The sequence below is a fragment of the Zingiber officinale genome, chromosome 1A, assembly GCF_018446385.1.
Source record: "Zingiber officinale cultivar Zhangliang chromosome 1A, Zo_v1.1, whole genome shotgun sequence".
Taxonomy (NCBI): Eukaryota; Viridiplantae; Streptophyta; class Magnoliopsida; order Zingiberales; family Zingiberaceae; genus Zingiber; species Zingiber officinale.
The window spans coordinates 182294266-182311298 of NC_055987.1; the positions used below are offsets into that span (position 1 = coordinate 182294266).

The window sequence follows — 17033 nt, forward strand, 5'->3', positions numbered from 1 at the left end:
CTTTGCAGTGGAGTCTTTTTTTTTCCATGCCTTATAGGTATCAAGATCTCGTCTGTTCTGTGCAGTGGGAACATCTATAGGTTCTATCATAACCTGATTTACAGCCTCGAGAATTTCTTGTTCCTTAAGTACATACTGTATCCTGAGGTGCCAGATCTTATAGTTATCCCTATTAAGTTTCTCACTCTTATTGAGTTCAGCTATAATATTTTTGGTTGACATAATCTATCATAAATAAATACATTATTTAGTATTCAGCGTAATTCATATGTATACAATTTATAATTAATTTAATATTAATTTGAGTTGATTTATAAAATGAAGTGATAACTATATTTTCACTCATCATTCATATGACCAATCAAATCAATATTGATCAATTTTATTACACACATCTCAACAAATGAACTAATCATTTATATATCATGATTTCTTTAATTAAATAAATTAATTATTTAATAAAATGAACTAATCATTTATCATGCATCATGTAGATTAAACAGCATAAATTAACATATGAATGAACATATCATTAACATAAAAATATGTTGCATATTGTTAACATATAATAAACTAAAATGAACTAATACTGTTCATACATAATGATAGTAATAACAATAGAACTCTAATAAATTAGATAGACTAACACCACTCCCACTAGAACATACACTAGTGTAGTGACCCACATTATGCCTTTCAACTTGGATTCATTTGAGATAATCTCAAGTATGATAGCTTTCGGATTCTCCATTGGATCCACAATTGGATCCTCTTCTGGATCTTCCTTGAACATTTTCGGGTCCTCTTCAAACTCTTCAAGATCCTCTTCAGCTATTTAGTGAAGTAGTTCCTCACATAATTATGAATATGTAATGCGTCCTTCATGATGCCCCCAAACATAGTCTGTTATCATCTTAGGATACTCTGGCAATGAACACATCAAAGCTCAGATTCTATAACTATCCAGGAATAGAAAATCTTCTCGCTCAACTTTCCAAAATAGTTCATCAAGCCCTCCAACATGTCCATCGACTCCATAAGCAGAGTTATACTCTATCTCCTGAATTTCCTCCCTGAGCTAGTTCCACCACACTTCGCGACGAGTCAATATGGTAATCGTCCGTGCCGCCTAAAATATTGAAATTAAATAAGTCAGTACAAAACCGACTAACCAGTGTAAAACTAGCTTAATTCAATTTATACAGGTATAGAACCTACATTATAAATCAAGAAAAATAAATTTTCTCAATTTTTAGGAGTCTAAGTCGACTTACTCATTGGACCGGTCGATTGGAAATCCAGATCCTGAGTTCGGTTCATTGTTCTCGTTAGAACTAATCTAATTAGACTGGAATGTTTTACGTATGTTCTGTCATTGTTTAATCTAAGCTAATTTCGATTCATCTCTGACTTATTGATCAAACTCTGATCCATTTAATCAAATCAATGCATATTGATTTAAGTCTAACCTATTAGAATAAATCTAATCTAATTGATCAAATTAGACCTGATAAAATAAATCTAATCATTAGATCATATCTAACTTAAGTCTAATTAAATCAACTATTGATTTAAATCAAAGTTGGATTGGATTAGAACAATCTGATTCAAACCCATTTTGATTTGAACCTAATCAATTTTAAAAAAAAAACTTTTTTTTTAAACCTCTGCTACCAATGAACAACATGCATGGGGAGAAAAAACAAATTCCTTTCCTTCGTTGTTTTTCCGTGAGAATAAAATCTCACATTTCCTTTTTTTTTTGTTGTTTTTTTAAATCAAAACTTCTTCTCACGGATTTACTAAGAAGTTTTTTAATCTATTAAAATAATCGATTAAACTTATTTAGATGATTGTTTTACTCGATTAAAATAGTTTCTTTATTTTCTACTCTTCATGCATTTTCTCCGCCACACATTCCATTTCATACCTCTGTCGCGACAAGTGCGGCGGCCGGAGCGGATGCCAAATGCGGTAGCCAGAGAGTGCCGAACGTCGGTCTCCCAATGCAGTCACTTGTGCACTCCAGCTACAAAGCCGATACAACCACGGAACACCATCGCCAGTTCTCCTTCGAGGAGAGCCGGTGGAAATCACATACCGTGGAAATTTCCCATCTCAGTTCGACACCGGCACCTACGGCAGCGACCAACATGATTGTAGACTTGCGACTCTGTCACTGGCCTCTCAAGTCTATCCTCCGGCCACAGATGTCGTAGTGTTGTTCAGCACCTTGCTATGTGTGTGGAAAACGCGATTGATCTTGTTCGAAAGCGTAAAGCTGAAAAGTCGGGAGATGGCAATTTCGTTAACTGGACGATGACCTTGCTCCTCTCTGTAAAACAAAGTCAAAACCAGAAGAGGTTTCTGGCATCAGTCCTCCGACGCTCAAGTTAGAAATAGAGGAAGGAAAATGAAAAATTAATGGTAGAGACCGAGACTTATTTTTCTTTTTTTTTTCCTTATACTTTGCGTCAGTCCTCCGACGCTCAAATTAGTCTTCTCTTTTATTACTTCGCGTGATTGATGTTGGTGCCACATCCGACCGGACGGCTGGTGTACTCGAACTGACTTCATGCCGACCGGCAGAATCATTCCGGTCGGCTGATGCAGTCACTCCTGCTCGAATTAGCCTTGCTTGAACCCTGGTGTAGATCGCTTTAACTTTGATCTACACCGTGACTATTGACCTGTGCCACGTAAACTCTTATCTCCGCATCACAAGCCTCCCCTTCAAGTCTAGTCGAAGGAGGCTGCAAGTCCGACTGACTGGACAAGATATGTCTTCGGCGACTTGAAGGTCCGTTCGGCTAGTATGTCGATCGGCCTGTGCGTGGTCTTTAATCGCTGATCGGCCTACAAGCCCACGCCATTTTAGCTTTATTTTGCCAAGTTCAACCCTGTGAACCATTCGTTGCGCCGAACGGGACAATGCATTGTAACACTAAGGCAAATTTTCTTTTATCTGTGCTTCCTTGGGCGAGCTCGGTCGTGGCTAACGTCATCCGAATTTCTTGAAGACCGTGCAAATCGCTGTTAATTATGACCAAGCATGCAGCCATACCTTTGTAATGAAGTTCATTAAATAATATTCGGTGATCGCAGGACACGTGTCCCTTATTACCGCACATGCTCGATGTGACAGGCGGGCATCCATTTGTGACGAGACGTGCGCCTTTTCAAAATTTACGTGCGCCTTTTCAAAATTTACGATTGGATCTGCTCCTAGGTTTCCGCAACCTTGGATCAGACGGCTGAGGTTGATCGACTGCTAAGTTTATAAACCTCACGTCCTTCGTCATCTTCCTCACTTGGCGTCTTCGTCTTCAAGCGTGGTAGCGACACTGCGTCCTCCTTTTCCGGCCATCTTAGAGATCTCTCTAGTAAGCTTCCGTTTCCCTTAAATCTAATCGTTCCATTGCTCTGCCAATCGAACTTCTTTGTTGTTTCCTGTCGCTTTTATTTTCGATGGCAAGCTCCTCTCAACCTCTTTTCGTCCCTAGGTTTTGGTATACGTCCATCAAATCCAAGTTCAACGGAGGTGATGCAGAGAGTTTGAGGGTTGCCTTTGAAATTCCCTCCGATTATCAAATCGGTCTTCCCTCGGCTTTTGATCGCCCGAACAAGCCGCCTCCGAGCTTTGTATGGTTTTTTAGGGACCAATTTGCCACCGATTTTGGGTTCCTGATCCATCCTTTCTTCTCTGTCATTTGTAAATATTTTCGTATTTCTCTCCATCAACTGGTGTTGAACTCCTTTCGGCTGCTCCTTTCGGCTGCTGTGCGAGGTCGTCGTTTTGTTCCACCTGCACGACATTCCCCTTACTCCTCTGCTCTTCCACTATTTCTATTATCCCAAATTGTCCGAGCCGGAGACTTTTCTCTTTCAAGCCCGAGTGGGCCTAGTCTTCTTTAACAAGATGTCGTCCTCTAACAGGCATTGGAAGGATTACTACTTCTTCATTCGCTTTCCTGAGCGGCCAGACTTCCCAACCAACTGGCAATTAGAGGTGTCGAACCTTCCAGAGCTCAATAAATACAAGAGCCGCTCAAACTACCTTCATACAGCTTCCAGCTTGGTCGGTCAGAAATACTATATACACAAGTTGTTGCTGGAGGGTGTCCTCTATCTGTTCGGCCTAAACCCGATCTGCACAAGGCTTCCGTCCAGCTTAGGTATACTCCTTCTTAGCTTAACTTTTGAATCTAACTGATTTCTTTTTTTCTTTTGCAGCTCAAGTCATGTTGCGTGCACATCTGGCCAGCAAAACCAAACTCCGGACGCGGAGATTAATGTTGTGGTAGTGGCCGAATTGGAGAGATGCGGTTTGCAGCCGGTCGGTTCCCACGAGGATCCGCTCGGCGAGGAGGAGAGAACTCAAGTGTTGGAAAGCGACACTGGAGGAAGTCGGACAACAACGAGCGATGTGGCGCTGCCACAACGGGCCTTCTGCCTGAACGATCGTCCATGGTCCCGATAGTTGTCGCTTCGAAGTCGGCAACTTCCGACGAGCCCCTGCAATACCGTAAAAGACATCGAGCGGAAGGTTTCTCCTGAACTGCTACTTCAGCCCTACAGACCCCCACCGCAATCAGCTCTCGACCCCCATCCGAGCGGGGTGAGACTTCCCTTCTACCTGAGTAGGGCCTTGGGGATTTCCTTGCGTCTCTGTCCTCCGACCGGACACCTTCACTGTCCGGGCTGCCTCAAGGGACGATCTACGCGCCGCCGACCGCCTTCATGCCCCCATCTCTGCCGGTGGCACAGGTGTCCCGCATCCGGTCGGTCTCCTCATAGCCCATCGGCAGGACGACTTCTGCACCTTCTAGCCTGAGCGGTCAGAGATCAATAACAACAATCATCCACTTGCCAACTGACGAGTGCCACCATCCGGACGACCCAGCGTCCCTCGCCTTCTGAACATCAAATAAGAATACAAGGGTCGATCACACAGACATGGGTTGATGCCCGAGCTCGTGCGGTGGTGGTAACTCCGGGGGAACTGGCGAATAGCCACACCAAGATATCTACTATCAACGATTGCGAGCCTTAGAGTAGGAGTCGTCACAGTCTCCAAACCAAGCAAAAGAAATTGTATTAGCATTGCTTTTGTCTTGTTCTTTATTCCGCTGCGTTACTTTGAGTTTTCCGAAACAAACGAATTAGCGACGAGTGATATTCAACCCCTCCCCTCCCCCCTCTAACACGTCATCGATTCTACATTTTTTTACCTACCATCTAATCAATCTTGACCTGTCGAGACTTTGTCGTTGCCTAGTATCCTATCATCCTTGACCTACTGGGACTTTATTATTGCTTGACATATGATTACCCTTGACCTACTCAAACTTCATCATTGTCTAGCATACGGTTCATCATGACCTATTAGGACTTTACCATTGCCTAACATCCGGTCCACCTTAACTTGTCAGGACTTCACCACTATTAAACTTCCTATTTGACTTCGAACAGTTAAGTGTCCGATCAACTATTACTCACTTAGACTTTTCCTTAAGTATCTGATCTTATCCTACTTAACTGTTCGATCTATTTAACAAACATATTTATCGATTGTCAAGTATCCAATCAACTTTGACTTATTTAACGGGTCACTCAACTAGTTAATATATTAATTAAATATCGAAACTAAACTCGAGTAAACTGGAATTTGGTCAACTAAGTTGGGCCAACTTGGTCAATATTGACCAGATACCAATTGCACCAATCAAAATTATATATAATTATTAAATAAAAATATATTCCATTTAAAGATCTTTATAATTAAAATGATCTTTAATGATCGACGCTAATCACAAAATGAAAAGGATTCATTTTTTTCACAATCTAAAATACTTCAACAATTATGATATATTATATTTTACTTATAATTTAATGTTATTTCATATCTCGGTTTCTTTTTGCATGATAATAATAAATTATTTTGTCTCTGTTAAATGGTAGAGAAAAATTAATTCCTCAAAATTTAAATCAAATATTTAAATTATTTAAGTTGAGTAAATCCAATAGACGTGGATGATTCATTTTCCCTAAAAGCTATAATTTTGAAAACGCATCAGAAGTAAAGGATTCTAACCTACTTGGCAACTTAAGAAGGATGGAATCTCAACATTCCCCAAGACCCAACAATGGCTCAGAAAGAGTCCGTGCATTCCTTCCCTCTCAATCCTAGTTTAGAAGGAGAACTTCATGCAAATAGAAGACCAAGGATGATAGCCCTGGAGAATGAATCAAGGATTGATTGGAACCTGCCTCGGCTACAATACATTGGCAGGGTTCTCATGTAATCCTTTAAATATTTATGGTTCAATTTTATTTACGATGTACTATATGACATTTTTACTGAAATAAAAAACTTATGAGATAGTGGATCACTGACCATCCATCATTTGTGTTTTTAAATTTAAAGTTTTACAGAGACGATCAATCATCCGTAAGAGCCTCCTCTCTCTGTCCAAGGCAGGATACCACTTGCTTAGGATTATATTAGGTAGTATAGATCGATATTATTGTAAAGGGGCAATACCAAATGACTAAAATTTGATCAGTCAAAATATATTTTATAAATTATTATTAAAAATATTTTAATAATATTACCTTTATATATTAATTATATACATATATTATAATTCAATTTGATCTGTCAGATTTTAACTAAATAGATTTACCGGTGGTAAAGATATTCAATGTAAACAAATGTACATTAGCTAAGATTTCGTTGTTAACAACGTGTCAAACCTTCACTCCTCCAAGTTTACTTGCCTGCCGCAGCTAACGGTTCGAGCACACGCCACGCACCTGGTGCACGGATCCCATACATATCCCTTTAAAAGATCACCTTAAAGCGTCCCATCAAAACCGTGCGCTTACGGTAGATTCCCAAACCAACGTCCAGATGTTAAACGCCTGGTCTTTGCAGCCGCAAGATCATACTTGTACGATAATTACAACGGCGACACATGGAGACGATAATTCGCATCCCACAAAAATCGCGGACGGCAACCACGCTTCTTCCGTGGAGAAAAAGCGACCTCGAATGCGCTGACGTGGCCGTCTCAACTCAAGGACAGAAGTTGCTAATCCTGCGTCTTCCGGAAACAGCATGCAGCAAGCCATCCTGTATAGGTTCACCATGTGTGTCCGCTGGCTTGTCTGACTCGTGAACCTGTCCCGGAACCGAACAGACGATCCTCCGCACAGATAGCGGAGCGTTCCGTAAACGTGTGGTCTTCGTCCTCCTCGCTTGCTCGCGAGATATTTAGATATTTCACTGTTCGCTTGATTCATCGCAATAGTTCGGTTTTGTGGTGGCAGCTTATGCCGCATCCTCTAGCCATGGCCGCTGCCGCCCACCTCCACCTCCCACGTCACCCCTTCGACCTTCTTAGCTCCAAGGACGTCGTTCGATGCGATTCGGGCGTCTACAGGCCCCGTCCGCGCTTCTACCGGAACCCCGTCACCTATGATGGGATCTCCTTCTTTGGAACAGGGTTGTTCCGCCGCCGGGGAGTCCAACTGTTTCCTTGCCATTCTTTTAGATCGGATAACCGAGGGGAGGAGACCTCCTCTTCGGAGTTGCCTTCTGAGGACCGTGACAGCAGGATGCTGGTGGTCGAAGATGAGAAGGGATCGCGAAAGCTAAAGCGTAAGGGTGCTCTTTACGCTCTCAAGTCGATGATCGTCAAGCTTTCAGGGTCAGATTCGAGACCTGTGGGACAATATAGGAAGTTCGTGGAGAAAGTGGAAGAGGTTTTCTTCTCAGTGAGTTCTTCTTTGATTCCCTTTCCCTCTCCTTTATTTTCTCTCAATTGACTTTAGAGCAAGAGGGAAGGCAGAAATAGGAAGATCGATTCTTTTTTTAAGCATATTGTCGTCATCAAACATTCTTCAACCACGGTCTTCTTACTAGATTCGTTTCTATCTTCTTTCTCTTTTTCTGGTCATGATTGACTATGGATAATGTGTGTCAAATTGGCAACTTTTAGCATGAAAGAAATTGTTTTTCTTAGTAGATTTGCTTGCAGATTTTAGCGATCCTATAATTTATAATTACATGTACAAAAAATCTTGTCTTATTGATATTTGAAGAAATAAAGTTGAAGCTGCGTTATTGAGCTGAGATTTTGCTGATAAAGAATAAACCTTGATATCTTAAGTGTAAAAAGAAACAAAATTCCTAGACGGTGAGTATTCTTTGTATCAAACTTTTTTTCTTGTATACACGTTTTGTTTAATGTAAATGTAGAACATGGTTTTAATTTTTTTTTTCTTTCAAATAATTACCAGTGACCATAGTTCGCTTACCACAACATCAGATTTACTTGTTCCAGCACTTTAGAGTATAAATGCCTCATGTAGTCATGTTTATAGTCATTCTATTGCTACTTTACTGATTCTTCTTTTCATGTTATTTTTACAGTGTGCAACACAATTAGGAAGATATCTTGTTACCATGATGAGTACAGGAGTAATTCTTGCAATTGGATTTCAGTTATCAGGTTTTTGACACTCCTTGCTTTATCTGAGATCCTCAACTTCCATAATTAGATTCTTTCAGGTTGAGAAGAACTAATTTTCTAATCTATGATTCTTTTGATGAATTTTCTGCCTATGTAGGCGGAGACAGTCAGATGAACACACTCATTTGGTATAGCTGGCTGGGTGGAATTATTATCGGAACAATGATAGGTGCAAACATAGTTCTAGAAGAGCATTGCAAAGCTGGTCCAAGGAATGTTGTTATAACTGGAAGGTACTACTAGTTTTGATAAAATTAATGATATGGCAATATGTTCATTCAGAAGATACACTTTACTGATTGACAATTCCTCCGTACAAAGACAGAAATCTTAGTGCACATCATTCCATTGAATAGATAGCTGGTACATTCATTTAATGTGTGAGAACTTGATTATCTTGGATCTTGCAAAATGCAGTACAAAAAACAGAGATTTTCAATATAATGATTATATGGCACTAACCTGGTTCCTCACAGTGTTAATTAAGAATCTATGACTTTAAAATATGATAATTTTCTTTTAGCTGATGAACTGTAGATGCTGTCTTTTGATTCCATTGGCACTATTTTACAGCACAAGAGGGCTAGGTAAGGCACTTGCTCGTGAGTTTCTTCTATCAGGAGATAGAGTTGTCATTGCTTCACGCAGGTCGTATTCATTGTCTTGACTTCTCTCTAGGCAAATAAGAGAGTTTTTCTTTCTTATAGTCTCTACAGTTTATGCCAGTTTCCTTATTCTTCCAACTTGGTTTGTTGAAGACAGCCCTGAATCAGTACAACAGACTGTGGAAGAACTAAGGGAAAACCTAAAGGAGAGCTTAACAGTTTCTGAAAACAAAGCCAAAGCCAAAGCAAATTTATCACAAGCTATGGTTGTTGGTATTGCTTGTGATGTTTGCAAGCCAGAGGATGTAAGAAAATTGGCAAACTTCGCTTTACATGAATTGGGTTCAGTGGACATTTGGGTAAGTATCTAAGTTTGCAACATTGTATAGCATTCAGTTTAATATATACCTAAATTCCCTGACTTGCCGCTTGTCATTCCTCAATATCATTTCTACTTTTTATCTGTGAAAATGAATGAGAACACATCCCCGCTATAAGTGCATCAGCTAGGTCAACTGCCAAAGAAATTGCAATTCTCATCTTGGTTCAGTATCTATATCTAAACAAACAACAAACCATGAGCCCAAACAATTGTGGGTTAAATACATGCATCCAATCTAGCCATGCATTTTGTAATTGTATAATGCTATAATGCTAGTAGCGTTCAGTTTCCTATCTCAAAATAGCTTAAATTTATATAAATTTATCCGCTGATTGCATTTCTGTGTCATTTGTTGTACTTTTTGTTTTTACTAAGGATTTTCAATGCCCCCTATCACATGCAAGTGTGTTTTGAAGTATTATTTTTTTATTCATACAATTAATGGTAAGGCAGGGGTAAAATAGGGGAAATGATCTGCCTATATGCTTGTTAAACAAGTATATCCTGAAATCTCTGAGATGAAATGCAATTACCCACAGCTTAGAAGACTGTCTGTCTAATTGTGCTATTATGTTTTATGTTCAGAACATCTGATTGCCTTTTTGATGCTATGAACAGATTAATAATGCTGGCACAAATAAAGGTTTTAGACCACTTCTTCAGTTCACGGATGATGAGATTGAGCAGGTTGGGGAAAAAATTATCACCTTTTTTGCTTCTTGACAAAATTTACACCACTGTATATTTTTTATTTGTTTGTGATTGCAACGCCAAATAATTTTGTTAATCTTTGAGAAGCTTTTGGTAACACTAGGAATAAGTGAAATTTGTCATTGATGTGGCCATAGAGAATGAGAATAACAAAGGAAAAAAGAAATGCAGGTTTTTTGTTACCTTAATATTTTGATTGTTTCTTCTAAATTCAAAAGTTATGCTTATTCATTGTTGACATATTAAGCATTTCCTGATGTTTCAAATCACTTCCTCTTGTCTCTTGATTATGGCTTTTGCATGATCTCAATTTATCTATGTTGAAAATTCTGATATTGTAAGACTTAGCCGTTTCATGTTTTGATTTTCTAGATCATCTCAACAAACTTGGTCGGTTCTTTAATCTGTACAAAAGAAGCAATTCATCTCATGGAATCCCAAGACAAGGGAGGGCACATATTTAACATGGATGGTGCAGGTTCTGGAGGATCAAGCACACCATTGACAGCCGTGTAAGATTTTTTTTTTTTCTATTGCCCCAATATTTTGTTTGTTTCTTTGAAAGGTATATGTTAGTATTTATCATATCATCTTTTCTTGTGGATCTAACTTCACATGACTTGCATAAACAAATTAAATTTCTATACAGATGGAAGGTCTGCAATTAGCATTCCTTACAAGAATACTTCTCTTGTCAATAACACATTTGACTATCAAAATAATCTTATATTCAGTAGTAGGGAAGATTGCAAAGTATCAAATTAAATTTATGTAATACCTAACAAGTTATTGAAACTGCGGTATAACTCACATACTGCCTAATGAATTGTCCAAATTGCCAGTGCATTTTTGTAATCCTTGTACCAACTATTTTATTTATTTCACAGCTATGGATCAACTAAGTGTGGACTTAGACAACTTCAAGCATCACTTCTTAAAGAATATAAACGTTCCAAGGTTGGAATGCACACAGCTTCTCCAGGAATGGTCCTGACAGATTTACTTCTAAGGTAGATATCAATGCAATAATGATTTCGTTGTTTTCTAGTTTATTACAACTTATTTGAGTCATACAAAGTGCAATGACGGAAATGAACAATTTAAGAAGAAACTTTTGAATGTGGCAGCACATAAAACCATAACTGTCTTTTTCTATAGTTAAATCATTGTTTCAAAAATGTTTTATTCTTCTCAGTCAACTCAAGTTACTTTTGGCACACCACTACATGGATGCCTATACTTTGCATCCCAAAGATGCCGTTTTAATTGTATGTTTTGAGAATGTCTACCATTATATTATGTTGGCTGATTATATCTTTCAATTATGTTCCTATTCAAATATGTAGTGGTTCAACTCTGAGAAACAAACAGATGTTCAACATAATTTGCGAGCTTCCAGAAACAGTGGCCAGAACTCTAGTGCCAAGGATGCGGGTTGTTAAGGGAAGTGGAAAAGCAGTTAATTACTTGACACCACCTCGAATCTTACTTGCCTTGGTCACTGCTTGGCTTCGTCGAGGCAGATGGTTTGATGAGCAGGTAACGTAACCTTCATTTCTTCATATATTTCTGCCAATGTTTGTTCCTGGTTCTGTATTAGATCACTTACCCTCAGTCTATGCTTAATTTTCTTCCCTTAGTTTTCTGAAATTTCGAACATGTTCGATTGTATATTATGAAAAATCGGGTGATGTCAGTTACATTTTAAAATTTGGTTCCATCTTCAGGGAAGAGCATTATATGCTGCCGAGGCTGACAGGATTCGCAACTGGGCTGAGAGCCGGGCACGCTTTTCTTTTACTGATGCCATGGAGATGTACGCAGAGAACACCTGGGTCTCCGTTTTCTCCTTATCCGTTGTCTGTGCCTTCATAATACTCTCCAGCTCTGGCAATGGATTCCCAGGAACATAACTCCAGGTCATGCAACAAGATTTCTTATAAGTGGAAGCCATCTTTTTTCAAAAACTTCCTCGCCGATGGGAGGGCAGTCTAGAGGAATGAATCAATTAATGAGACCATGTTTGTGAGAGACAGCCATATGAATTATTAACCATGTAGTTTTACACGCAAGACTTTTGGGGCAGCAGCCGAGTGGACATTCCACGGCCCGAAGAGATTTGTCTGTAGATATTTTAAATTGGTAATGAATCTCACATGTCAAGGACAGCATTTTATAGAATGAAAATGCATAATTTGTATGCTACTCCCAAATTGAGTTTTAAGGGCCATACTTCGTTTCTTTTTCATCCATCCTGGTGTAATTTTAGAGGTATTATGGATGATTAGGTTAAGTGTTGTAGGTTTTGTTTTAACAATTTGAAATTTTATTCACGATAATTTAAGCAGGATTATAAATGAATACAATATTCATAAACAAGTTTGATATTTAATTTTATAAGAGTTTGTTTATGTTTATTCAATATATATAAGATCAATAAATACACATACTTGAATAACTCATTAAACTAAACAAACAAGCTTAAATGCATATGTGTTTAATTTGTTAATATTTGTGAACATTTGCGAACTGATGTGGGTATATAAGCTAGCCACGTGGATGGCTAGGGCTTTTTGGTCATTTCATATCCCTCCCTTTGAGGGGACACCGCGTGTATCTGGATCGTCGGCACCATATGGCCAACCCAAACGCCCCCCTCGTTGCCTCAGCCGCTGCTGCTCTCTGCCCTCACATGAAGCCCTAGCTTCGGGGATCTCTTCTTTCTCCACTAGATCTTTTTGACGTCGCCTCCCTTTCTCACTGCACACCGATGCTGCCTTTCCTTTCCACGTCGCTATCGTCGTCTTCGACACAATTTCTGCCACCAGAACAGTCCCTTTTTCCCTCACAATCGTTACCCATAGTTTACACCTACACCGTGCCTCCATTCGACACTGATCCCGCACTTATTCGCTGTCATAACTTCTAACACCAATCCGACGTAGATTTGGCGCTATCGTATACCTTCGACATCAATTCAGTCGTTGTCGGCTGTCTCCAATGTAAATTTGTCGTACACCTCGGACATCGATCCGGCCACTGTTGTCGCCCCTGGCACAAATATGGTCGCTACCATCACTTTCGACACATTTCCAGGCGTCATCAGAGCATGATGCTCCCCCAAGCTAGATCCCTTTATTGGGCCTTCTAGCCCTCGTTGTTGTGCACTTATGTTGTACTCCGCCTCCGCAATCGATCTGATTCTTGGAGCCCTAGCCGTTGTGTTCCGTCCTTCGAGTCGCTAATGTGTTCTGACCTTTGAGCCATCCGGCTTTCGAGCCACTACTTTGTTCTGGCCTTAGAGTCATCCGACCTTTAAGCCACTGTCATATTCTGGCCTTTGAGCCGTTGTCATATTCTGGCCTTTAAGTTACTGTCATTGCCTCTTGGCATGCACCTTCTCTAGCTCCCCGACTGGATATCCAGTTTACATCTGATCGGCCATGTAGCTTGGACGCTCTGAATCACCTTCACTCCGACCTAACACTCCTCCCAATCCTAGATATTCAAATTCTCAAGCACGTGGACCAATGTGGCATGTGGAGTAGCAGAGAGGACATACCGTAATCTCACGAGATCTCCTACAGTGCTAGATGTGATTGATGAGACCTTCTAATACAACAATAGGACATCTTTCTTACTTTGATACAATATCCCGTCAGAAGCACATCATTCCTCCTGACAGCCGTAAATGTGATATCTCCCTCTTTCAGTTATAAAAAGTCCCGCCCCCATTTCCAAGATATGCATGCATCTATAGAGATACATGTTATTTTATTACATTGTTTATTTTTTTCATTCCTATCACTGGAGATTGACTTAAGTGTCAAAGTAGAAGGCCGGGGCAACCCAAACTCCCTCTAACACTCCATCTATCTTTTTCTATCTTCAAGCAGCCTTGCAAGTACCATTAATGGAAGACTTTCTAGCACCTTCGGTCTCCTGTTCTTAGTTTTTCTTGGAGGTTTAGCAATTCAATCAACCTAGAAGACAACACGCCTTATTCTTCTCCCTTCGGGTCATGGCAACAGCTACCTCACCGACATTTCAGCCCTCACCGATTTCAGACGGGATTAAGAACAATATTAATTCGGGAACAACGATCATGAATAAAACTCTAATCAATATACTAAATAAATAAATTAAAAATTAAAATAAACAAATAAGTTTGTATTATCAATCTCAATAACCAATCAAATAAATTTAAAATATAAAAGTTTGAAATAATCAAAAATACTTGAATTGAGAGCTCAATAATATCTAAACAACCAAGTTCAGACTTATAAAAAGAAACCAAGTTCAAGGTTATAAAAAGAAACCACTTATTATCTTATTAAATAAATATGAAAATCATAAAAATTAATTTGACATAACTAATTTACCACCCTGAATTTAAATACTTTTTAAGGGAAAAAAAGATCCAGGCTAGGTAACGTCGAGTTTGGGTGACCGGCCCGATCTTACAAAAGTTTTCTACTGGCTATCATGGTAAATTAGAAAGAACTTGTGGCGGACAGCCTAGAAGCCCAAATTCATTAGTAAATTTCATTTAGAGAAAAAATCTCTACAAATACATCATAGCTGAGAATCGACTTTAGTTGCGCACCTCATTTGAAGGGAAAATTTTTACAAATACGTCATAGCTGGGGATCGAACCATGGGCGTCTGGGTGACAACCTGGATATCCTACCATGGTACCATAGCCCCAGGGACTAAATGCTTTTTAAGAAAAAAAATGATAAACTCAGTTAGCCTCATTGACTAGCCCCTAGAGGTGACCAACTTGCCCTGATAAAATTTTTCCACTGGCCACTACAGTAAATAGGGAAGCGCATGCGACGAGTAGCCCAGAAGCCCAAGATTCTTTGATTATTTTTTGATAAAAAAAATGATAAACTCAGTTAGCCTCATTAACTAGCCCTGGGAGTGACCGGCCTAGTCCCGTAAAATTTTTCCACTGGCCACCAGGGTAAATTGGGAAGCACGCACGGTGGACAGACCAAGAGCCCAGCATCCTTTGGATGCGCACCCGATTTGGAGGAAAAAATCCTGCAAATATGTTATAGCTGGGATTGAACCGCGGGTGTTTGAGTGACAATTTGAATATCCTACCATGGTACTATATCCTGGGGGCGATTGCTTTTTGAAAGAAAAAAATGATAAACCCAGTTAGCCTCATTGACTATCTCTGGGGGTGACTAGCCCGACCCCACAAAAATTTTTCATCGGCCATCAGGGTAAATCGAGAAGCCCGGATGGCAGACAACCTAGAAATCCAATATCCTTTAATTGCGCACCTCATTTGGAGGAAAAATTTCTGCAAATATACCATAGCTAGGGATCAAATGGGTGCCTGAGTGATAATCTGGATACTCTACCATGACACCGTAGCCTCGGGGACCGATTGCTTTTTGAAAGAAGAAGATATTACGGTAGGAGAGAGGGAATATCATCATCCAATATATTCATTATATATGTATATTGGTAAAGGATTACTATTAACTTCATCTTTGATTAGAATATCCACATCAATTTTCCTATCATTATATCTAAAATTTAGGGTAAATAACTTATTTTATTAAATTTAGATAATCGCTTTTCACTACACACTACATCAACTACCCTAAAATTTCTATTATCTTTAATTTTTTATTATTTTCTTCTCTTTCTTCTATTTTTTATTATTATATTTTTGGAATGAGTGGAAAGAGAGAGATTGAAAATAATGAGAGGAAGGAGAGAGATTTAAAAGAAATATTATTTTAATTTTAGGATAGAAGTTTCATTCCCTAAATTTAGAGAATCACTATTCATCAAATCTAAATTTAGAAAATGGATAGGGTAGCTGATATAAAATATTTTTAGCTACCCTATTTAAAATTTAGGATAAAATTTTTAGATAAGATAGATGATATGGATACTCTTATAAACTCATCTATAATATTATTAAACCTACATGAGTTTTAGTGACCTTCATAATATTTTCTCCCTTGATTTTGTAATTTTGACCTTCTTTTAGGCAATTAATTTCATCCAATAATTATAAATAATGTAAAAAAAATTAATCAAGTCACATAGAATCTGAGATGAGCAATTCAGTTCTATAAAAATTTTTCATTAATCATCTTGATAAATCAGAAAAATTTATATGAAAACTTATCCTGAAAATCAGTATTATCAGATCCATTATTTATGAGGGAGAAATTTTTTTAATATTACATTACAGTACACATAGAATGATTTAATATGCAAACACTCTTGAATGATTTAGTTTTATCTATATTGTTTTGATATTTCACTGATGAGAGTATGATTTTTCCCGCAATAGATATTTGTGCTTGATTGTATAGTTGAGCAACATGCAAGACTTAAAATTTTAAATATTGAAGTAATTAGCTTAGATGATGAACTTTAAAAAAATCAGGAAATATGAAATCTGTTTATAAAATATATTAAAACAAAAGGAACAAATAGGGAATGGAAAAAAATCTAAGAAATATAATGATGGATGAGTGGAGGATTCAAGGAGCTGAGATTGATAGTTCTTATAAAAATCTAAGTAACATGAATTTTAAAATATAAAGAACTCATATATAAAAAATATAAAAATAAGAAGATCTAGTTTCATCAATTAAACATGGCATAAGAAAGTAAATAACATAATGATAAAGAACATGATTGAAGAGTCATATCTTTATCTTTTAGCGTCATCCAAAAGATCCTGAAAAAGAAAGAAGCAGAAGCAAACGGGGACAATCTTCCAAGGGGCTTAGGGGATGACGACACCGTAAGCTTCTT

The 17033-nt window shown here is 38.5% G+C and overlaps 1 protein-coding gene across 1 annotated transcript; it reads left to right on the forward strand.

The window, feature by feature from the left end:
* The first annotated feature begins 7254 nt into the window (after window positions 1-7254).
* On the forward strand, window positions 7255-12440 carry LOC122038574 (probable chlorophyll(ide) b reductase NYC1, chloroplastic). The gene is made up of 10 exons (XM_042598372.1): window positions 7255-7779; window positions 8438-8516; window positions 8635-8770; window positions 9111-9185; window positions 9300-9501; window positions 10143-10211; window positions 10608-10747; window positions 11123-11245; window positions 11582-11774; window positions 11963-12440. Exons 1-10 carry the CDS (start codon window positions 7336-7338, stop codon window positions 12146-12148), a joined length of 1647 nt encoding a protein of 548 aa, XP_042454306.1. The 5' UTR covers window positions 7255-7335; the 3' UTR covers window positions 12149-12440.
* Window positions 12441-17033: the final 4593 nt, after the last annotated feature.